The sequence below is a fragment of the Coloeus monedula genome (genome assembly GCF_965178545.1).
Source record: "Coloeus monedula genome assembly, chromosome: 4".
Lineage (NCBI taxonomy): Eukaryota > Metazoa > Chordata > Aves > Passeriformes > Corvidae > Coloeus > Coloeus monedula.
In genome coordinates, this window is record NC_138784.1 from 29,121,903 (window position 1) to 29,146,574 (window position 24,672).

Here is a 24,672-nt window from a genome sequence, read left to right on the forward strand (position 1 = left end):
AAACATTAATAAAAAATTTGGTTTTGTCCTATATTTCTCCTTTTAAATATTTCTCCTATTTTTCCTAGTTGTACACCTCTTACCGCCCAGCTCTCCGTCTGACAGGTACTCCTTTTAAATACATATAGACAGTTTTGAGCCTTGCCAGATCATTACCTAAATATACTCTATTTTGTTCTGTGTGCACCATTCATTTCCACTAACCATGCTCTCTTTCGGACCCAGTGAGGTCTGAAGTGATGTTGCACAACAGCACAGTTGAAATTTCAAATACATTCTGCCTTGTTGGTCATCACCATGTGTAAGCACAAACACAAACACACCTAAAGAATGTATGACGTATGAGTGTTTGCTCAACTATTTATATTAATTCTGAGGAGTGATTTACCACTATGTATTCATGTAGGATAGTTACTATTAGTGGAGACAAAACCAGAACAGACCCTGGCAGAACACTTCTAGCTATGCTATTGTTTTACAGTGCACCAGTCCCCTTGTGGTGCTTTCCTCGATATTACTGATGGAGAGCAAGGATAACACTTGCACACAATTCTACCAGCTGTCTGTACTTGCAGTTGCAGTCCCTCGTTACTTGCATGTTTTGGCTGAGACTTCTCTATGATCCTTCTTTCAGGCAGTCAAAATCTGATGTGCTGGCAATGTTGTACATATCCTCAAGGGAAGATGAGAAGGGGGAAATATTTTATAGTCCGAAAGAGGTTACAATGTATCAAAGGTAGGAACAAGTTGTTTTTTATGCAATAAGCTGTGCATTAAACAGTACAGGCAAAGCTTTAATATTGTACTGTATCTGTCAGCACACACTGGATTGGGGCATCTAATCAGCATGCTGCTCTCACTAACTTGTATCCACATTTGATTGTGCATTTCTCTCTAATGCATTAAAAATAGTCTCAGGCACATTTTGATAGCACACTGATGTAAACCTAACACAGAGCAGAAGGATTGGATGAATAATCATACTGCTAATCCCACCTGCTGTCACACAAGAAATACATGTAAAGAAATGTATAGATATATCAGTTAACCTTAGCATCCGCCATGAGAGCAAAATCACAATTGCACTGGCACGGCAGACAGATTTGACTTTCTGTCAGTACTATCCCATCACCGTATTCTGGAGGTTCGGCTCTCCAGCGCTGACACAACCTGCAGCCTGTGTGTACTCGACACTTTCCAGCAGCGGGACATTTCAGCCCTGTGGGGAATGCAGCACACTTCCCATGATATATTCAGATGACTCTGTAGGTTAATGGCTGCGAGACAGAATCACGGTTTAATTTCTTCTCTTCTTTAATGTGTTCAGAGCCCCGTAAGAATGATGTGGTGGGATCACTGCAAATGCTGAGACAGTGTCTTGCTGTTGTGCAACATCACTAAGGGATGGGTTTTCCATTCTTTTCCCCTGCAAATTTCCAACATGCTTGAAAGTGTTTATAGAAAATGGGATCTAGTCAGAATTGTATGGTCAGAGATAGGATTGATGTGGGTAAGCTGTCAAACATGGCTTTTTCCTCACATGTTACCTCAGCTTTTGCTTAATCGGGTGAATGCGAGAATCCATGCAGTCTTTTAAAAACCACAGCACTCTTCATGTTTTTATATCCCTCATGAGTTAGTTTTAGTACCTTCAGTTTCTATAATTTTCTTTTACAGTGGGGGAGAATGCAAGTCCTTTTGCATATTTCAGTGGTGAGAGCTAAACTAAGCATCATGTGAGTATTATGGTGTGTCCCAGTTATCTAAACCAAGGACATGTCCACTGTGCCATCTACCTGCTGAGCCTATCCCTGAGGAGGGCCTTCAGAGGAGGGCTGACCTGCATCTGGGTTTCACCTTGGCAGGGAACCAGGACATGTTGGACATTCACGCCTGGCCTCAAGAGCTTGTGGCTTGAGACTCAGTTTCTTTTTTTTTGCTATAGGTATACACTTCAAAGAGCAAAAGACAATATCAAGACCGAAAAACACTTGCCACCCATATACATGAAAAATACTACTTTTTCTTGGGCAGCCTTCACAAAAACTAGAATAATAATCAGGCCTATTTAATGCTAATTCATTTTCTGCTGTCAAAAAGAACTGATGGTTTATTCTAGCATTTTGTGCTCTCTCTCAGAATACCCCTCAGAATCTGTAATCGAGATCTTAGGCCTTCCTTATAGATATATGTGAGAGAATTGATAACACATAGTCCTGAAATATGATGTTAATATGTTTGCTATTCTACACAACTATTTTTTAATATCACAGATTTAGTGTTTTCTTCAAAACCTACAACTCAGTTTTTCATACTCCCTTCCATGCTTCTGCTTGAAAGTAGAGAGGGGAATGGAATGCACCCATTTAATTTGCCTTTAAGTCAGGGAGGCTGCAGGAGGAAGAAATGAAGAAGTTGTCACCCTGATATGAGAACAAAGCTCAGTGATAGTTGCATTGTAAAAACATTAAGGAAACTCCCTGCTTTTTACAATCACTCCCAGTTCTTTCAAATGACAAACCAGTTAAAGAATTTCTAGGTAGGCTAAGTGCTCCCTCTGGTATTTTAGAAAATGGAAGAAAACAGAAGGTAAAGCATATGTTGTGTTAAGAGAAATTTTGAGATTGAAGGTGTGATGCCACTTAGACACTGACAGCTGCAGTGGTCACAACGTAAAATGTCTTCACAAATACTAAAATCATAGAATCAGAAGTCTGCTATGATATGGAACATCACTGCTCAAAAAGCATACAACGTTTTGAAAGATCACTTTGCCGTTTTACAAATTATTTTTCTCTTCTGTAACTACTGCGAATTATAAAGCAATATTTCTACTTTCTATGTCTAATTCACCTATTTATCATAACTACAACTTTTAACACTCCACAGTGTTGTCCTGATGTTACCAGGAGCAAAAACCGTAAGATTTAAAAATAGAAAGGAGTCCACTTAATCTAATGAATGGGTTTGGCCACTTAGATTCAACTCAGTCTAGATACTTTGTTTTTCTAACTACAGTCCACTGTCGATTTAATCTCTGGAAACAGACCAGCTCATGTTCTCAATTCTTCCTTTCAGTACCCCTTAGAATTTATCCATGTTTAACCCTTCCATTAACAAGTGCTGCTTTTATTCCTTTTATCTTTGCAAATTGATAGAATTACTCTGTTCTGCCCTATTTGTTAATGAAACTAAATCTACTTGGCCTTCACAGGGTTTTTTTGGCACTAGGCTGATGGGTTTACTGGGGTTTTGAGGCTTGCTACATTCATAAAATCTTTCTGAATTTGCTGGCTACTGCATGCATCTGCTCCATTGATATTTCTATCCTGATTATCCATATTGCTCCTCAACAGCTTTCTGGACGATCATTTCAATTAAAGCACAGTCTTGAGATTTTATTTTCCCTTGAAGATTTATGTAACGTTTATACTGAGTCATATTTGCCATCTGCTGATCCAACCACATAAACAATACAAATTCTTAAAAACCTGAGATTTTCCTTAGTATCTGCTTCTAATCTAATTTTTCACAAATGTGCAGGTTTATGCACACACTCCTGCCTTATGATTAGCTCTTCACCAAATACTGGCACCTCTTCAGAGGCTCTCAGCAAACTTGAAGAAATCTCTTCATGCAAAGCATGCAGAGGATACATGTGAGAAGGTGTTTATCAGGCAATGCCTGTGATTGCATATAAAATCAAAAGCACAGCAGGAATACAGGGAAATTATGGCAACTTTAACAGAGGACATCAAGAATTCAGAAGGCAGGGGTGTTCTTAGTTTATGGCTAACTTCTTTGGCACCAGTTAACTCTCAAGTCGCTGGCAACAAGATACAACTTTTTTTAGTCCAGCTTTACATTACCGTTTTCCACTGTGACTGTGCTGTGACTAAAGACTTAAACTATAAATCCTAATTCATGTGATTATACATTTATATATTCAAACCATAAGGAAACACTTGTGATCACAGAATCAGGCCTTAAAATTGCTATTTATATCAGACACTTTCAATAAGAAAGGCTGTAGTTACAGAGTCCCTAATAATTTTATGCATGTGCTCAATTCTGTGTCCTGCTGACAGTATTGGAGAAGACATTATTTCACATCCTGAAAATGACAAACTATGTAAATTACATTCTTTAGCTAAAATATACTGTGTTGTTTCTGTGGACTACTTTATTGGAATGATAGGTCTCCATAAGAATTTATTATTTTCCTTTGTAAGAGAAAATCAGACCCCAGAATGAAATTTCTATCCATTTTTAAGAGATTAAAATTGCTTAATTAGCTAATAGAAACACAAAAACATCTGTAGAACTGTTACTGACAGGGACTAAAACAAATCAGTTGTGAAATCAACAAGGATCTTTCCACTGCCTTACATGTACAATAGGTTTGGTGTACTAAACACTCTCTGAAAACACAACATTAGAATCCTGCCTAACACAGTATTATTTTGCCATTGCTGCCATTGCTTCTTTTGAACACAATTCATAGGAGAGTGCCACTGATGTCAGTGGGGGAAATGGTGAGGGATCGTAAGTTATTTGCCTGTAGTCCTCCCTAAACCAATTATTAAACTAAAACAGGAGCACGGGGCTATAATTTGGTTCTCACATATGCACAGTATCAAACGGCGCATTTGTCAAGGATGTACCTATGACTTGGCCAGCACTGAGTATTTTCAGCACTGCTTGAAAGAACCCAAAATCCAGAAGGAATGATTAATTTCAGTGCCTAGAAAAGTCATACAATTGAAAAGGTCTCTATAACAGAACCGGGAGCTCCAGAAGGGCTGACTGGATTTGATACCAAATATATTCCGTTATACCTCCTATCCTTGGGAACACTGAAAACCGCGATCCTGGCGTGCGGCAGGTGCCGCCCGCCCGATTCGTTCCTGACCTCCGCGGGCCCGGGTTTTCCTATCTGCCTGCACCGCTTCGCGCTCCGGGGCCGGCGGTGTCGGTGCGGGGCTCCTGCGCGTCCCTGGATGGGCAGGGATCCCTGCTGCAGCCCCCGCCTCGCACACACGCGCGCATTGTGCCACGGTCCCCTCGCCCCGCCCGCACCTGCTGACAATTCGCCCCGGGGGTGGGTGTATGTCCCTCAGCGCCCGCCGCAGGAGCCCGCCCTGCACTCCCGCGGCTCCTCGGCCCTCAGCCCCACGCTCCCCGGCACCCGGGCCCCCCCGGCCCCGTGCTCAGCGCGGGCAGGCGCCCCCGGCCCGGCGCTGCCCTGAGGCCGCTCGGAGCCGCCGCGGGGGCCGCGGCCGGCGCACCTGGCGGGGGGGCGGCGGGCGGTGCTGCTGGCACCGCAGTGGAGCGCGGGGCCGGGGAGCGCCGGGGCGGGCAGAGGGGGCACCGCGCCCGGGCAGCCACTGGGAGCGCGCCAGCCGCGTCTCCTCAGCAACGGGCCTGGCACGGCAGGGCTGCGCCTCCTCCCTCCTTCCTTCCATCCCTCCCTCCGCCCGTTCCTCCCCGCTTCCATCCGTCCGTCCGTCCGTCCGTCCGTGAGCGTCGTTGTCCCCGCCAGCCCGTCCGCCCACAGGGGCAGAGGCTGCCCGCTCCCCCCACCCCATCCTCCCGGCCGGGGCCGTGTGTGCATGGGAGTGGGGGGGGAGGTTCTTTATTGGCCTCGTCCTCCCTCTCTCCCTCCCTCCCCCCTTCTTCCACACTCCACCCAGAAATGATCCAGTGAAACTAGGAGGAGGTGATTCTCCTCCTCCCTCCTGCTGCTGCTCCTGCTGGTCTGGAAGGGACTGCAGGAATCTCTGCTGTGCTCTGCTCTGAGGCAGGGTCTGGGGAGGGGAGACCGTTCTGTGGAGGGAGGGGGCCGCTGTGGCCCGGGGTGCAGCTCTTCCGTGGGGGGCTGCTTGGTTCCCGACCATGGGGAAGGACCAGGAACTGCTGGAAGCCGCTCGCACTGGGAATGTGGCTCTGGTGGAGAAACTCCTCTCTGGGAGGAAAGGAGGGATCCTGGGCAGTGGATCTGGAGCTATTCCCTTATCCAGCTTATTGAGGTAGGGACATCGTTCCCCATCAAATGCTGGGGATATTAACCTCTTCTTCCCTATCATCATTATCATCGCCCCTCTCATCTTCATTTCCATTCCCGCATCCTTCATAGTAACAATAAAACCTTCACTCTCTCGCCAAGTAGAAGCATGCCAGGGTTTAAAGTCACAGGCAGTCATTTTATTAATATAGTGGTACTGAATTTCCTGCCTTCAATGCGTCTGCAGGGTCCTTGTTCATTCTTTTACTAGCTGTGGTGCAGAACTTATGTTTTGACTGCTAGGCTAATATATACAATGTATTAATTACCCTTCCTTTGATATTTCCGTCTTCAAATTGCTACTTTAATCACAGATGGAAGTGTTTATCACAGACAAGGCATTGCATCGTGGAATTCTCTGTAAAAAGACATAGCTTCACCCCATACCCTCATCCATAGTTGCTACCCTTGCTTGCAGAAGAAATTAGGCATGCCATCGTAATAAGCCTACAAAACAAAGAAAGGGAATCTTTTTTGTGGGAGATCATCGAGGCAGAGGAGGTGTAAAACTTAGGGAACAGGTTAGGTAAGAGCAGTATTACTTTCAAGGTACCTAGATTTAGTGGAGTGAAACTGGGTTGCTGGCCATGTTGGGTGAAAGGGCTTAACTTCAGTCATTAGTTGTATCTCCTGCGATCTACAGCATAGCTTTGATCGTAAGTTTCATCATGCTCTTAAGTCAGAGCATTGTCACAATCATTTATGACATTTGACTGTATTCAGAGCAGAGTAAATCTGCAGCACAGTCCAGTGCTAGTGTCCAACACTAAACTAGGCATAGCAAAAGAAGACAAAATAAACTGAAACACTGTTGACCTAGAACTTGAATAAATTGGGGGTTTGGTTTGGTTTTTTGTTCCTTAAAGAAATAGGAGGCCTGGCACAATGGAAATTGATTAAATGAAAATGTATTTGTGATTCTATTGCCAGTGCCTTCTTGTCAAGGTATTTTTATTATTTCAAAGTTCCCTATCAGGGAAAATTTAGTGTTAACTCTCCAAATTATACTGTTTAAACTCTATTATAAAATCTTGCTATTTTAAAGCTAGGTTTAGTGCTGTAAACAATAGCAGTTCAGGTATTTGTAGTTTACCAAAGTTCTATGCTATTGCACCATTGTTGAATTACTAACCCATTGACCAAAATCAAAACATACCATGTGATTGCTTTTTGTACTGTACTCAAATAGGCTGCTTAGGAAGAAGTGTGCCAGATAGCCAGTTGAATTAGAAATATGATACCCACTTTTCTGGGGTAAACTTACAGAAGTAAGTTCACTTCGGTGCAATGACTAGCCATTTATAATCTAGTTCTAATGCATGATTGGTGTAGTGGCTTTCTCCAGGGCTAGTGCCTGAGCTGTATTCTTGCACTGTTAATTTCATGTTGTATGTCGGAAGTTCTGTATATCCAGAGGGGGATGTATTTGCTTGTGCTTGCCTTCCTTTATTTAACAGCACTGTTGTATGTTGTGTACACAGAACACGTGAACCATGTGTTTTGTATGTACAGATGGGTCGGCACAGTCCTTGTTTGTTACTCAGGATTGAAGTATTTTAGGTTGTAAAGTCAACTGGCTTTTTTGTCCTGGAAGTGCACTTAGCTTAAAGAGAAGTAAAGCAGATGTTTAATTTATGGCATTTCTTACTAATGTTAGCAAGAATGTCTATGGCTTCTGTAAACGCAACTTCAAAAATTAAGAGCAAACTTTCAGCTGTATGCTGCATCCAGCTGTATGATTAAATATTTCTAATTTAGAAAGAATTCAGTAATGGTTTGATGCGTAAATGTTCACAATCTAACACAATATGGAACATAAGACTTTTTAGAGGGTTCAGCAGGATGCTCAAAGCAGAAACTACTATGCATTATACTAAATGTTTTTCAAGAAAGAATTGTATGTGACAGGTATTTTGACATAGCTTTTTTTTTTTCTGGAGATGTTCCATGACCTAACTGATGCCATTAATTATGGATTAAGTCCAGAATGACATGCAAGATTAAGGCTGGATCTGTCTTGGTACAGAAAACATGGAAACAAAATAAGGTACTGAGAGTCATATGAACATCTTGATCCTGTTTGGGAAATCAACACTTACTGAAAATAGCAAAGTTGTAGAAGAGCCATAATTGTACAGTATAAAACTTTGAAATTGAGGGGGATCCAAAGATTTTTTAAATAGAAAATCTATTGAAGAAGTTTACTAGTAGAGCTATATTCGTATTTTCGCATGCAGTTTATTAGAATAAAAACTTCTTTTGAAAGTTGTTTTGAAAAAAGCAACGGAGAAGAATATAGGGACATAATTTTCTTCATTTTATATAATTTTTAGGAGTCATGTTTCACAGTATCTCCTGATGTTTTGTTGATCATAATTATTGCTCAGTTTCTAAAATGGTGCCCCAGGACTGTAGGTGTCCCGCTGTGGTGAGAAAGTCCATGGTGCTTGCTCTTTCTCCTTTTGGCAGTTCTGTTTCTAGCATTAGGCTGGAAAAGTCCAACTCTTTCAGGATGCAAATGGACTAACACTGTGCCTGATGCATTGGTCTAGGTAGTAGGAGTACATTTTCCCTTTGGATTTCTTCAAAGTGCTGGAGACAACTGCATTTATGTGGCTGAACTCTCTACGGCTAGACACCTTTTTTTGGTGGAAATTGGCTTTACAGTAATTATGTTCCCTGTGAATTAAATTTAATATTCATAAATTGACAAATACAAATTGATTATTATCTGAACCAATGAGCAAACGATCTGATCTCTGATGTCCTATTCACATTTTTATAACAGCTTTTTTTTTTTCCTTAACGGTTAATGTGTTTTATGGTACTTGGGGGTAAAATAGGGCAAACTTTTGTATGGTTATTCTAGAGCTGGACCTATTTGTTGATGCTAATTGCAAACTAAATTATTTAATTTTTAAAGGCCTGACTTCTAAGTCATTAAATTATGACAACAGTTCAGGAAAACAGCTCTGTTCTGGAAAGCTATTTAAGCACACATATAAATGTATGAATGAATTCCTGTGAGAATTTAAACATATGCTTAGAGTATGTGCAAAGTGCATAAAAATGATGTATGCTTAATTAAGACCTCATATGCACCCAGATATCTGTAATAGTTACTATATAATACCTCATGCCCAGATTTGTTTACCTAAAACAATGACAACAAATCAATGATGTTTGACTGTGTGGACTTTCTAACTCGTTTCAGTTCAGGAGAAGCGTCGGAAGGCTGCTCTGGGTCAGTTTGTGCCCCCTGCCTCAATCTCCATAGTTAGCTCTTTATTATAAAGATTGTGGCTGAACATAGTGAAGGGGAATTCCTCAGGTGAAAAGATCAGCATAAGGCATTGCGACATGCTAGAGCAAGTAACCTAACACCTGACATAATTTAATTGCTTAAACCTGGGTACTTATTGGTATTTTTAGGTGCCCAGGTGTTTTCTGAATGGACTGATGGGCTTTGACAAAGAACCAGGAACTCTGGTGATACATCTAAATTCCAGGTGTGATACACTAGGATATCTAAAGCTGTGTTACATGTCTTGCCTATGGTCCCCAACCCAAAGCATTAGTGCAGAGCTGGGCTCTCTTCTTTTACTATGAAACAAGGCTATTTTGAGATGCCTCATAAAACATTCAAAGTTTAGAAGACTTAAGTCTAAACTTATTTTTTTCTGTTTCTTTGTGGATTCCACTGCCTGGAATTGTCACACATTAGTACATTAAATATGGTTCATATTAAAAAGAAAAGGTTTTTAAGTTTAGAATTAGGGATTTTTTTTCCAGATTGAAAATAGAATTTTCACGTATTTTACACGATTTCACTGGCTCTTATATTATTCCAGTGTAAACACAAAAACTTGACAGTAAAAAACAGTCTCTCTAACACAATGTATAATTTAATTTCTGTATCCCAAATCTTAAATGCGTAAATGTTCACATTTTAAAGGATTTAACACATAGAAAGAGTAAAGTGTTTCTAACAAACCTGGTATTTTTAATTTATTTAATTTGATTATCTCTGTGTACAGAACATGTTTTAATTGACCAACCAGTTTTTCGTTGTTGGATAGAGACAGCCTTCGTTTCTTTCAAAGTATTTTTAGGAAAAATAACTTTGGAGGTTTTAATGTATCTCAGAGACCTTATCACATTTTGCCACATGTAGTCATGTACATGCCTGTTTGTTCCATGTTACTAGCAAGAATGGAAGGTTTTGATTATATGCTAATTTTTATTCTTTTTAAACTGTACATGTTAAGAGCTTCGGATTTTTAATGGGACTGTGGGATTGAATATTAATTAATATGAACTGGCACGGAGTAGTAGGGAAGGTTGAATTGGCCCTTTTTTGCTCTTTGTTGGCTGCTGCCATTACACACAGCATGAGAGGGTGGAGCAGCCTGCCTGGAGCTGGTTTCTTCCCCTTCCACCCTTGGCACTGTGGCAGGGAATGGCTCCGTTCTTTGCTCTGCCTTACTTAGCGCAGCTACACCGTGTATAGGCCTGGCCCAAGTTATTTCTCCTCTAAAGTGTAAGAAACACGGCAAGCAGATTGTCAGTCTGGGAGTTGCAATCTGTTTCCTCATCTGTTTCTCAGAGCAGTGTCTTGCTTGCAGCAAAGCCACAGTTTAGCCTGATGGCCTCAGTGCGTGCTGAAAACCACACAGATCCTCTTCTGTCCTTGTGCAGAGCCCTCTGATTCATTCAGCTTCCTTTGCAAAAACAGATCACACTTGGTAGGGCTTGTAGAGCAGGAAGTATTCAAAATGTTGAAATACTTTATGAAGCTTTAGTTAACAGTTTGAAAGTTTTTTCATGTTATAGTTTGAATAACAAATGGATCAACTTATCAACAAGAATAAGGGGACTACTTCTGTTTATCATTACAACTAGCATTGTCTAAAGTAAGGGGAGCTTTCTTAGGTTCTTTTATAGGGAGATTTTCTTATGTGAGGCTTGCAGTAGCAGAGTTCTGGGCTCACACAATTCCAAGGTATTTATTTCAGACAACCAGCACAGATAATAAAATGGAAAGTATTTATTACATAGTTCAATGGGGCATCCATTTAGTCTGTATTTATTTCTAATTTTAGTTATACTACTTTTAATTAACGAAGGGGTTTGTACCGATGGCCTAAGCAGAGACCGGAATTCCCAGATTTCCAAATTACCTTCTTTATCCTGTTAGAGTAGGTAACCTAATTCTTTTGAGGACATATTTAATCTTTCTTCTTTTTGCCTTTCAGTATGGAATGCAAACTAATAATCAGGACAACAGTTAGTTTATGCTTTTTGGTATTAGTGATAGTTGATTGCTGCCTTGGCTTTGTTCGTTTGCCCTTTCAAATGTGTGAGCTTCTCTTAGCCTTCATTTTGTTATCTTCTACCCTTCTTAGACTTATTTTTATTCTCACTTTTGGTAAATGCTTTCAATCAAAGTTCAGACAGCATTTTATCTATTGAATTCCTTAGATTTCTTTTCTAGTTTGAAATATTTACAATATGTATAGGTAGCAATATAACGGTATCCAGGACATCTGGTAGATGGTTAAAGGCAAGTCAGTTCACAAAGTCTGTGCAATAAATCTTCCCTAGGAGTTCAGCATGATCCTGGATTCAAGCTGTGTAGTTAAACTCCATGGATAAACTTCTCACTTCTCCTTACTCCAGAACTTGTTTCCTGAGTATTGGTCAAGTGTATGTTCTATTATTTTTCTAAAATATTAGACCAAATGCAAAAAATGACCAGCAAGAAGTACAGATTTGGTGTAAAATCTACCAAGGTCATTTTATCTAACCATATACAGGATCAGGTAATGGTAACTGCACTGGGAGGACTGATGGAGTTCATGACAGAATCAGTCAGACTAGTAAGGGAAATTTGACAAACGTTAAAAGGAGAAGGTAAGGAAAAAACCTTCAGAATGTTGAAGTGTCTATAACTTAAAACAACACTTTTAAAATTCTTAGCCACTAGATGTCTAGTGTCTAACTCCACAGAGGACCCTATAAATTCATTGTGATCATCACTGTGTTTCCCCTCTTGTCCAACATCTATGATTTTAGTAGTTTGGTAACTCAACAGAATTAATGCTGCTTTATACATTTTTGAGATTGACATGATAGTACTAAGTAGAAATGTTATAGCAGAACTAAGAGGGGAAATAAATGAAGTAGAATGAAGACTGATGTTACCTGAAAGGTCTGAGGTCTGTATCTTGTGAAGGTTGGAAATGTTATGAAGAAAAAATACAGATGCTTTTAGGGCAGATGTTTCACAGTCACTGCAGTAGTGATCCAGGACATAGCCATGTTTCTGAAACTCTACAGGTAGATTATCTTATTTGCCTCAGTTTCTGTTTTTATGAGTATTCATGGATGAGCCATTAAGGAGTGCTTACAGCTCTAGCCCATTTTAAAAATTTTCTTGACAAAGGCACTAGTTGAAGCATCCTATAAACTGCTTTAATTTATGCTACTGGTATATGATCTCTAAGGGACAGTGTAATGTAGAGTGTAGCTACAGTGCCTTTTCTTCGGCAAGCTTAGTGTGCTCACCTGGAGAGGTGATGGATACAAGAGTTCCGCAGCTGGAATTCTCTTCTGCCATGGAATTTCTCTGCTGGCCACTTCTAGTTAGAGTACACATTCTAATCCTATGCTAATACTTCAAGATAAAATATATTGACAGCTTTTAATGTTAAATGTGTAAGGCATGGTAATTAGTGTTAATTTCTGTCTACTGATACGACATTTTCACGTATGTGGACCCTTTTGGGAAGTAGGGAATACCTTTTTTTGAACCTTCTAGACTTTATTGGAAGCCTTTTTTTTTTTATTTTTTGATTACTTTTTCCTGATGACAGTATTTTCAGTATGATCACTTTGCATTAAGAAGTGATACAACAACTGTTCTGCACCCCAACATCTCTGAATTTCTAATAATGTACAGGTATCTGCTATAAGAAAGGTTCTGTGAGATTTAATTCCACAAGGTTGTGCTTTTATTATAATCATTTTACACTGTTTCCCATGTATTGCACATACATTTTCTAAAGAGAGAAAAAATGTTAAAAATGACATCTCGAGTGCAGTTTAGTTCTACTTTAAAACAGCCAGTGGCAGCTGTGTTTCTATAGGTGTTGATGTCAGTGCTAGGTGTCTAAGTTCCTATCACAGCCAATGAAGATCTAGTCAATACAGTTAGGGGGCATAGAGCGTGACTGAGCTCACCCCAAAGTGGATATTGAATGGTTTTATTTCAAGATGAAACATGTCCCTAATTTAAATATTTTTGTAGGTAGCCTTTGAAGAACAGGGAAACATTTGTAATTGAAAGTATATGTAGAATATATAAAAATGACCATTTACATAGGTAGGTTGAAGCTGAATTTGGGTAGAATTGCTTTCCTTTTGTGTTTTATAGCTGGTTTGGATTAATTCAGAAGCAGTAGACAATAGGTACTGATCGATAATCAGTAGATTAGCTGGCCAAGAGGCAGAATTCTAGATGGTTGAAGTTAGAGATACATGATAATTACTTAAAATGCATGATTTTGTATCACATGAAGTTTATTGAAAATGCTCCAACGGTACAAGAAACAAATTGGAAAACATTAACTGGAGTTGAAACTAGTTAAGAGAGGAAAGGCAAAAGTAAATATGTTGACAAAAAGAAAATGTGGACTTGGTGCTTGGTGGGGCAGAAGACATAGTGACACAGCTCATGGAAAAGGCAAAGAATCATTGCCTTTTCCATGAGCTTTGGTTGTTTGGTGGTAAAGTTTGACTTACCAAAGTCGTGAGCCTACTAGCAAGATTTGTGTGGCGATGGAACATGGCCCATAGCAGAGGAAGATCAGGGGAACATTTACATTCGAGGAACCAATATTACTGTGAGGCCACTGTTAATTTTTGGAGGATTGTGTCAAACATGGGAAGTTTCTGGTGATTGAAAAAGGAAAATGTCATGCCTGTGTTCAGGAAGAGCAAAAGGAAGGTTCTGGGGTCATCAGGCTCATCCTAAGTCCTAGAGATGGTTCCAGAGCATGTCCTCATGAATGCAATTTCTTCTCTCACAAAGGATAAGAACACAACTGAGAACAGCCAGCATGGATTTACTAAGCTTAAATCATGCCTGACCAACCTTAATTGCTTTCTACAGTGTGAAAACTGTGTCTGTGAACAAGGGGAAAAGCGTGGTGTTTTACCTCAGGGCAGTCTCAGTCAAAATTGTGAGCTATGAACTGAGTAAGAGGATGACAAGGTGGGTTGAAACTTGGCTGGACTGTGAGAGGGTGTGATCAACAGTCCAAAATCCAATTGCTTGTATCTACTAAAGGGTTTCCGAAGGATTCAAGGGCCAGTATTTATTGCAATGTATCAAGTATAGTAGGTTTGTAGATGACACCAAACTGGGGAGAAACCATTCATACGAAGAATTGCTGTAAGGAGGGACCTGGACAGGCTGGAGAAATGAGCTCATTGGAGCCTCTCAAAATTCAGGCATAAATCTTATGTAGTCCTTCACAGGCTCTTGTGCTGGAGTTGGACAGTTTTTTGTGTTTTACTTCTTTTTCTGACGTGTTAGTCATTACAAAACTGCAAATATCACATTTAGTCTTTGCGTTTACACATTAGTAACTTCGTTCTCCTGTAAGAATGGTGTGATTGGTGTGTGGATTTTCTCCTAATCCTTCATAGCCTGGACAAGAAATAGGTTAAGTTGTAAAGTATTCATGCTGTCACAGTATGAGGAGCGTCCAGGAGATAGATGCCTTTTAGAGAAAGTAAGAAAAAAGAAGGGTTTTATAATTCAGGATTGGGAATATTTTTTAGACTAGGTATTTTCCCACTGCATGTTGCTTGAATTTTAAGCTTTCATGATACAACTTTCCAGTATCGTTTTTACTGGTAATTCTGAGAATTAACTCTTGAGTTTCGTGTCTTCCATCTTTATGTACTGATTTGTCAGGGTCATTGTTTTCTGTTTTTAGATGTCACTCGATATGAATAGTGAATCTCTATGTCTAGCTTATGTTTTGCAAATTAACCCCCCCAGCATAGTAATATTAGCAGTTTGACCCCAGAATCTCAATTAAGTCATTGGTAAGGTTTCTTAAAAACATAATTTGCACTTATTTTTAGTTTTCAGTTTTCTCAAGTAATTATTTATCCACTTCCTTGTCCTTCTTGTCATCTGTGTAGTTAATTTGTCAAAATATGCTCCTAAGTGATTTGCAATCACTCTGCTTCCTGTTTTGTGCACATTTATTGCAGAGCAGTATCTTGCATAACCAAATGGTAGATCCGCCAGGGATCTTCTCACATAATGCACACAAGTAATGTTTCAGAGAACCAAATCTATCATTTGTGGAAATAAAGTATAGGGCATGTAGTTTATGTATACGTTACCAATCTGTTGTTTGCCTGTCACAACAGTTAAATCTATCCCCTCTATTCCTCCTTTCTTATAGACTATGTAAGTCTTGATTTCAGAGGGAGAGGAGTCTTGTCATAAACAGAAAATGAAGCGTCTAAAGGTATGGAATAGGTGTATGTTCTGGGTGAGAAGATGTGGGTAGAAGACAGGTGGAGACCTGACTCAAGGTATTCAGAGTGGTTTAGCAAGCAGACTGTGTGTAAAACTCTTGAGAAGGCTGGAATGCTAGAAATGATTTGTAAAAGAAATGGGTATAAGGGTTGAAATTAGGAATGAGAACTGAGACTCACCATGGTAGTTAGCAGTGCTGAGGAGAGTGAGAAAAGTTTAGGAGATGAGCTACGAGGAACAGGACAGAATAAAGAAAAATTCATTCAGCAGAATAGAGAGAAAATGTACATGCACTGAAATACAGTTTTCATTCAAAGCTTGACATTTTCATATTTCCTTGCTATATTTGTGAAATGCATTTGCAAACTGTCTCCTTTTCTTTTAGTGCTAAAATAAATTGCTATAATAGTGGTTAATAAAGTGCCACCAGTCATGCCATTAGTATAAGTGGGAGAAGTAGTTGTGATAAATCATCTAGTAAAGTTTTGCCAGTATGACACTGCATGGTGAAATTTCAGGAGTTTTAGTTTGCTTTTTTTATGAATGATAAAAATAAGGTTGCCAGTGAAGTTTTTATGTATCCCACTGAATGCAGGAATTACATGGTTTTTTTAATGACACAATCTGTAGTCTTTTCCTCAATTGCAGCCCAGGATAGACAGTGCTCATTAAATAAGCAGTTATTCAGCATTTTTAACTTACTATTCAGTGTTTAGCCCTGAGCCTCATTTTCTGCACACAATTCAAACTCTTCTCTAGGAGAAGAATGATTAATTTTTCTCCTGAGCTTTTTTTTTTGTTGGTGATGTTTGTCACTATGGTGTCTGACTGCTTCACAACATTAATGAGTTTACTGTCCCTGTACTTCAGTGACTGGGTAGGGGTTTTAATATCTGCACTTAAAAATGCTGACTGAAGCACTCTTAGATTATGGTGAGATGTATTGAATTGGTGTTTCCATCTGGTGACTTCAGCGAGCTTGTTTTTCACAGTATTAATATAGTTAGTGTAAAATTATAGGAGTGGATCTTCTTGGTCAGAATGAATGTCTGTCCAGGAAAGTACTCTTCTCCAGTTTTGACTGGGAGTTAAGAGCCTGTTCTTAGACGAATATAGTGGCAAAGCAAACGTGTAGTATGTAACAGTTTCTCCAGTGTGCTCTCACAGCTTTTAGCAATTTACAGCAGCTTTCTACAACAGATGTATTGTCTTTCCATTAAGTAGCTCCAGTGCATTTTTCTTTTTCAATTGGTCTTTGAAGCAATGCAAATTTTTAGCATTTATGGCATCTCACAGCAAGGGTTTCACATCTTAATGAAGTATTATGTGAGGAACATTCTCTATAAATTAAGTAGCATTTTATATGTCCAAATGTATAAAGATCTGTTCAGATATATAGAAGTTTGTTTCTGGAGAACAGGCACAGATAGAATTCAGTTCTGTGGTGCAGCATTAAACTGCTGCTGCTGTTCTTACCTTGTTTGATTGATTTAATAAACACCAATGAACCTTTTAATACCTTTGATTTTCAAAAAGAAAAGTGTTTTTGTTCAATCATCCCCATTCTAGGGGATAGGCTTTCAACTGTTCCAAGATCAGCATTCATTGCAAAATAAAAGGAAATAATGTGATTAAGGCTAATACCTATGTGGTAGCAGGATGACTTAACGCCAGAACTTTAATCCTTGCCTTTGCAATCTCAACAATTTTTAATACTCTTTTTTTTTGTATATAGTTATATATACATTTCCACAAAAAAAAATTTCCAGAGAAAAATATATTTATTTTGAGATTACAAATATAGACTACCCATATGGTGGTGAACAGAATATAAAGAAACTGGAGATACCTCTAATAACTTACAAAAGATTACAATTCCTGATGTGTATCTAATATCTTTATGAGACATTATCTAGAATTTGAGATGCTGGAGGATGGTTTTTTCCTTTTTTTTTTTTTTTTTTCCTTTTCAGCAACTACTGGTACTCATTTGAACAAGATTCCCATTATATTACCTGAAACAGCAAAGGTGAGGCAAGAAAAATCAAACTTTAATTGTTGAAAGTAAAGTCTGAAGAAGAGATGAAATGAAAGAGCTTTCTGTAGAGGAAGGATGTTATTTTCCTCTCTTCTCTTGTGGGAAACAGTTATTGGGGAAACAGCAAGGTCATTCCCCAGTGATGAAACGTTTCCTCTTATGCCCTAGAAAGATAGTTCGAGGCATAATTTTCCCACTTAAACTGTGAACCAGAACTAATGAGTGACTTAGAAGTGACGCCATTCCTGGTCTGTGGTACTTACTGCGTTGGTACTGCTTAACCAAAAAAAGAGAGAAGCTTCAGCACTGAGCATCCATGTCTCTGTCATTCAAGCAAGAAAGAGCTGCCTAGGTATAAATGGCATAAAAGGAGTAAAAGCAGCAGAAATCTTGTCATGCGTCTCCAGTGCATGAATAGTTTTTGCTATGACATGAACTGTTGCAATATTTGCTCTCCTTCTTTTGCTTTAAAGTTCAACTGGTTGTAACAGAGCACAAACTGAGGAAATAAGTTTTGAGAAAAGCAAGTGAGGTTGTTTAGAAGTGTCTGCTTTTTAAAATGCCAAGGGAGCATCCTCCTTGTTAGGCTGCCTATTTCAGTAGACAACCTCCAGGGAATAAATGAGCTAATTATGATGGTGGTAAGAGACAAAAAGATTTCTTTCCCTTCCCTCAGTAACTAAATATTGTTTTCATAGGATTTTTTCTCATCATCATCGCTTCTTTTCCCAGTGTAATTGTGATGCCCAGCTTGAAACAGGGGAAAAATTTAGGATGTGAAGAATCCTGAGGTTGCTTATGCCAGCATTGAAAAAGAGAACCTTGCTGAAGATATTCACTTCAAGGCCAGGGAGTCCATGTGAAAAAAAAAAAAAAAAAAAAGATCTAGGTTAATGATTTTAATGATTTTAGAGAATGCAGAAGGCACTAGGCTGGAGATGGCATGGAAAAATTGAACATAGAACAGAATTCATTGGGTAGTTTGAAAGAACAGACACAGTGCTGATCAAAAGTGTAAGATCAGGGGTACAGGACTGATTTGCAAAGTAGGGCATGATAATTTCCTGGGCAAAGTGGTAAAGGTCCACTTCCAGAACCTTCCTCAAAGACTGATGAAAACTTAAGAAGTGGCAAATAAATTTCTTTCAACAGTGACAAGAAAATAACACGCAGGTGGCTGGATGTTGTCTGGTCTTTGCCCAAGGGATCCATAGCAAATGTGGATGAATTTGCCTAGCTACTTGGGAAAATGCCAAAGCCAAACCCACTGTCTCTGAAAAATGACAGAAGGAACTCAGTCCCTTTGTGGTATTTCTGTTAGAGTATGTTCTTGGGTTAAAAAAAACCAGTCAAGAATGAGAAGGCAGGCCTCAGGATTATTTTTTAAGGATGGAGCCAGAATGTCTAGACTTCTTTCTTTGAAAGTTTACTACTTTGGCTAGTCTTCATAGTAGCTAATTACCCAGATCTCCTTTGAAAGTATGACTTTGTTAAATTACACAAGATGTCACCATTTCTGCGTGTCACAATTCCTAAAGAGGAATTAAGAACAGTTATTGCAGAAGGTCAGCTCATAATATGCATCTCTGTTGCTAAGTTTCATTTGGCTTGTGAGTTGCTGTAGCACTCACAGTAGCTCCAGCAACTGTCACGCAACATGCATTATTGCAGTCTTCTGGGATTCTTGGAAAAGTCCAGAATACAGCTGAGATTTTCCCGAGGAAAATAAATCTTTTGGTAAAACTGGCAATTCGTTATACTCCTGGAAAGTTGGGTCTTCGGGGATTTTCTTTCTCAGCTCCATAGAAAGCAATCTATATACCAGATTCATTTCACAGTATTGCACTACCAAACTTACTGGGCATCAGATGAACCTTGGGTAAAGCATACAAAACTCAGCAAAGGATGGCTTTATTTTCACTGTAACTATAAGGCAGATGCTACCTTTCAAAGCAGTTGAATTGACACTCACATAGGGAGTTGTCAGGAACTATTTAAAATTTACCAGAGCAGCAAAGGAGGCTGTCCTGACTACGTTAGCACTGCTCAGGGCATACTTCTAATTGTCTGCAATTTTAGTCATGTGGCCTAACAGTCAGAGGCAAACACACTATAATTTTGATGACAAATCTCTTTCCCTTTGCAACTCCATTAGGGTACATTATTACACATCTAAGCATACAGAATTTGACAATAATATGAATGATTAAAATGTTGGGGTTTTTTTCATTTAAAGTTGATATTTAAATCACTTTTGATTCATGTGTGAAGAATTTCTTTCTGAAGATGTTTTAAATTTAGTTTTCATGGGCATCCTGGAAAGATTTTTAGCGAGATTTGAAAATGCTTAGAAACCTGGTAACAAACACCTGGAACTAAGATTGGTGACCTGGCTTAAAAATTGTCAGAAAAGGAAAAAAAGTAGCCTGACTTTAACTTCTCATTTGAAGTGTAATATGTCTTTTAATTTGGTATTGTGCTGCTGTGCTGAAGTTGGCTCTATGTAATACAGTATCTGATTTTTTCCATCACTTTCAAGTGGTTGTTTTTTGAGCAGGTTTTTGGGTCAGTAAGCATATGCTCTGAGTAGCAATTACAGTATCCAGAGAGAAGTTTGCATTGTATCCCTTTAAATGGATTCTCAGACTTAAGCTGGGATCATTTATCTTTAGCATAACAGCTGAAGACTTGCACACCTAAACATTAGTTCACATTCCAAATGAAGAAAATGCATTTTGGCTAACAGCAGTGTATTCTGTAACTAGACACTGACCATATTAATGATATTGTGTAGCTGAGTGTTCCTGTGCTAAATATTACGACTCCAATTCTGTTAGTGCTTTGATAATGAGATTCTCTTTTTCATTTGAAACACTAGCAAGTTTTGTTTATGTGTTTCACTGTTAATCAATAGTGAGTGAGCCTGTCACTTTCTCAATAGGTCAGTATTTTCCACTACAGCTTAAAAACTTAAATGTAAATAATTTCTCACTTTATCTTTACACTTTTTTTTTTTTCCCCCTGTTGTGGGATGTTATTTCAATGCTAATGAGACAGGGCTGGGTATCACCATCCTCCAGAAAATAATGCAAGTGGGAAAAACGGTACTGAAGAAATTTTGCAAACAAATTTGAGTTATATCTTGCCTATATAGGAAACCTTGAAAAATCTTGAAATGAGCTCAGTCACAGTTAGGTAGTTATGTGTCCATTTTCTAGATCTATGCTTCAGTGAAAAGAGCCAAGTTCCTTTCCTTAGAGGCATGCATCAATGATATGATGAAGTCGAAGGTACATGTCCTCTTTCCTCCCAATCATTATCTTTTTTTTCAAGAAAGTAGAGGTGTTTGTATGTCTGTAGTTGTGCATGAATGTTTCACATAGCGGTGAAGAGCAGCTTAGTCCTAATGAATCAGGTAGTAAAATTAAAGTGGATAATTTCTTTTTAATAATTTTTAAAAAAAACAGCTTCAGTGAGAAAAACACCAGCTTTTCTTGTTGAACTGTGGCAGTTTTTATGATACTTGTTGTGATCTAAGTTTCTGACCATAGAAATGGCATGGAGTGTAACAGAGCCCAAAACAGTAGTTAAGCTGATAACCATGTAACTCACCTCTGATGTGGAGACTCAGGTTCAAGTCTCTGGTCTGTCATTATCCCAGGAGAGTTCTCAATAACTGGTTTATCCAGCATGTACTTTTCCTCAAACCAAAGATTATACAGAGTTACATAAAAATATTGAAATAGATTTAAGATACTAAATCCAAAACATACAAGCAGTATTGGTCACGGCACTTGCTTGGGAAACAGAACTGTGGTACAGGGTTACTTTAAGTTTAATCTTCCCATCATAATCCAGCAGCCTTGAGTTTCACATTCTGTTCTTTTATGTTTAAGGAACTTAAAAGAGTCAACACAAAAAAGCCCCACTTCAGAGTGATTCTTGAGTTTAAGCCTCACATAGGAAAGTGGAATGACCAGTGACTCAAAATTTGGAAGTCAAACACTTTAGTGAATTCTAAAGGCAATTTGTTGCAAAGTAAGGGAGTGTTCTGTTTGTACTGTATTGAAACCTTTCTAAACCACACCTTTCAATTCCATTGTTTTTGTGTGACAACATTTTGAATGACTAAGAAATGTGTTAGAGTGCTGATGGTAGGTTCAGAAGTGTTAGCATTGTTTGAAGTGGACCTGCAGTTTTCTCTGTGGCATGGACTTCGAAGTACAGGGCTTTGGGCTTCTCAGACTATTATGACCATAGTTTTATAGACTTAGCAGAACTGTGCAGTTATGCATGTATTGGTCATAGGTTTGATTTGTTTAGGCACTGAACAAGATTTCAAACCGATCCTTTTTCAGATGAGTATCATCAATCCATTCTCGTCTGTGGTGAAATTTTATATTTGTGCAATAATTTTCGTCTGCTGAAGTAATTACTACTCATGTGTGACTTCTAGATGAACTGTTTGGAGAAAAATACATACATTAAAATATCACATTACTGAAATATATCAATTTGGAGCATAGAGGTCTTTCTTTAATATCTCCATTTCTTTCTTCCCCCTTCCTCTGATCCCTCTCTCTTAGTTTCTCTGCCCACCTGTCCCCCCCTCCCTGTGCCCCCCTTCTCTGCCTCTCTCTCCCCCATCACTCTATCTCCATTATTCTGCCTTTCCATTCATCCGTTTCTCACCACATCTCTGCACCCACTTCTGCCCCGCCATCATCTCTCTCTTCTCTCTTTCCAGCAGTTTAAGCCATAAAGAGAATCACCTGAGACAAAATAATACAAGAACACAGATCAGGAAGCATTGCCTATTGAGCTGAAAATAGTTATATGGATACAGTGACAAAGTAGTCTGAAAAGAGAGAAACTCATGTCTTTGTTTAGGAAAAGTGTTGGTGTTCCTGAGGATGAGTGAATGGCAAGTATGATTAGACTAAAACAGGACAAGTCACTCATAGTCCCATCAACATTAAAAAGGAAAAGTGTGAAATAGAGGAGGCATGTTTTATTTAGAATATGGAAATCTGCTTGGGTTGTATACTCTTTTCTATGAGCTGAGACTTAACATAATAATAAGGATAGCAAGTATCCTAAAGAATTGTTGGACTATTTGACTAATTATACATAAGTTCATGAAGAAATAAAATTCTATGCAGAAATACCTGATAAGAAAATAAACTACTTCAGAAAATAGAGCTGAAGATGAGGATGTCTGATATGTTTTCAGAGATAATTTAGATGATAGTGAAAAGAGAAAAAGGTGTGAGTAGGGATTCCTGGCAGTAAAGAGAGAAGTTTTAGATCACGCACATTTAATTGACTTCCATGGTATTACTAGATTGTGCTGGACGGCCCTTTTTTTATAACATATTGTAAACAAAAGAACTTCACACTCAAATGCTTCACATTTACAATGGGGCTGCTTTGGAATAAGATAATTAAAATAATGAAAAAGCAGAAAGAGTGAGGAGAAGTACAGTGACTGGCTGGTTTACTGGTTTATAAAAAACCTGGATACATGATTTTGTTAGTTAAGCATGAATAAACATATTCTATTTAAAAGAGATATAAAGAGAAGGTACAGAAGGGATGTCCTTTACAGTTGCCATGCAATTGTCTTGAGAAATAGATCAGCTAATGTGTAAAAAAGCTGTCTTGCAGAGATCAAGGTCATATACTGCACTCCACTTCAAAATCCTCTTTCTTTCTTAAAGATCTTATGTCTAGGCAAAGAGTTATAGAAAGTGGGGAGAGCAAATTTAGGATCTCTTAGATCCTGAAGCACTGGAAAGCATGGTGAGGTAACAAGCATCGATGTTACCTGTGATGATATTATCTGTGTCAGGATCAAAGAGCCTGTTGATATATAGATCTAATAATCTATATATGGTTCTCTTTAGATTTACATGCATGGAGTAATGATACCTGGCCTAGATCTACACAGAGCGAGCTTGGGTTTAGCGGGACCTCTTAGCTCGGATTCAGTGTCACGCAAGTGTGGCTACAATTCTTCCAGACTTTAGCTAGTTTTGGGAACATTATAAATGCATGCAGTTGGCTAAGAACTGCTGTTAGATCCACCCTGGCTTTTGCAGACAGTCCTGTGTCTGTGTACCCACATTGGTCTGCAGATGGTCTGCCCGTGAACTGTGGCGTGTCGGTGGCATATTGTGTGTATCACTGAATGTTGTACATTACCACATGGTGTTCTTCAGATAAAATTCACTCCACTTAGTTCATACAAGAGGGATGGTGCTCTCTTAGTTGTTACTTAATATTTTATTTTCTCATTGTGACTGTTAGCTTATGCCTTTAGCACACAGTTTGCAGGTGCCTCTGTAAAGAGAATTCTTTTCCTCACTTATTTCACAGCAGAGTTTTGCAAGTATAATGCATTTATTTTCAGAAACAACCTTGTTTGATGACAGGGTATAATTACTCCACTTTACAAATGGATATGTGAAGCCCTGAGACACGAAGGTCAACATCATTGAGTAATTTTAGATGCCTGGTTCAAAACACCTAAAACCTGCTTTATGATTTTGCAGAATATTTGTCATCACAAACCATTTAAAAGTGCAAAGCACAATTTCCTCTGACTAGCAGGGCAACTTCGAATAGTGCTTTTGCTGTTAAAATTCAGAATATGAAGTGGCCACTCTGAAAGTTACGTGCTTGACGATCGTTCTTGCAAAGTTAGATTTAAGAGACTTTCTTACTGTTGGAAAACCTCTGTAGTACGGAAGGTCTACATCTCTAGGGCAATATTGCACTACCTTGCAATACGACTTTCATCTTTTTTCCCATGCAGTCGTCTAGTTCATTCAGAATGTATTTCCCTTTCTGTTTAACATCACATTTAGCAGGCTCTGTTGGTACATGACCTACCTTTAGAGTAGGTTACATAGAGAGGCTGAGGCAGGTTTAATGAGGAAAGAAATGCATGCATAACTTATCTGTGCTATTTCTTGACATTTCAGTGTGATTACTTGTAATATTTTT

The 24,672-nt window shown here is 38.9% G+C and overlaps 1 protein-coding gene across 4 annotated transcripts in view; it reads left to right on the forward strand.

Moving 5' to 3' along the window:
• Positions 1-5,895: 5,895 nt before the first annotated feature.
• The window catches only part of ANKS1B (ankyrin repeat and sterile alpha motif domain containing 1B), a gene marked incomplete at both ends in the record, with an annotated part of 412,015 nt that continues 393,238 nt past the window's right edge, over positions 5,896-24,672 (forward strand). For all 4 annotated transcript variants that reach the window (XM_082280940.1, XM_082280941.1, XM_082280943.1 and 1 more), the window contains one exon: positions 5,896-6,029. In XM_082280940.1, coding sequence (XP_082137066.1) covers positions 5,896-6,029 — 134 coding nt within the window. The remainder of the gene's footprint in view (positions 6,030-24,672) is intronic.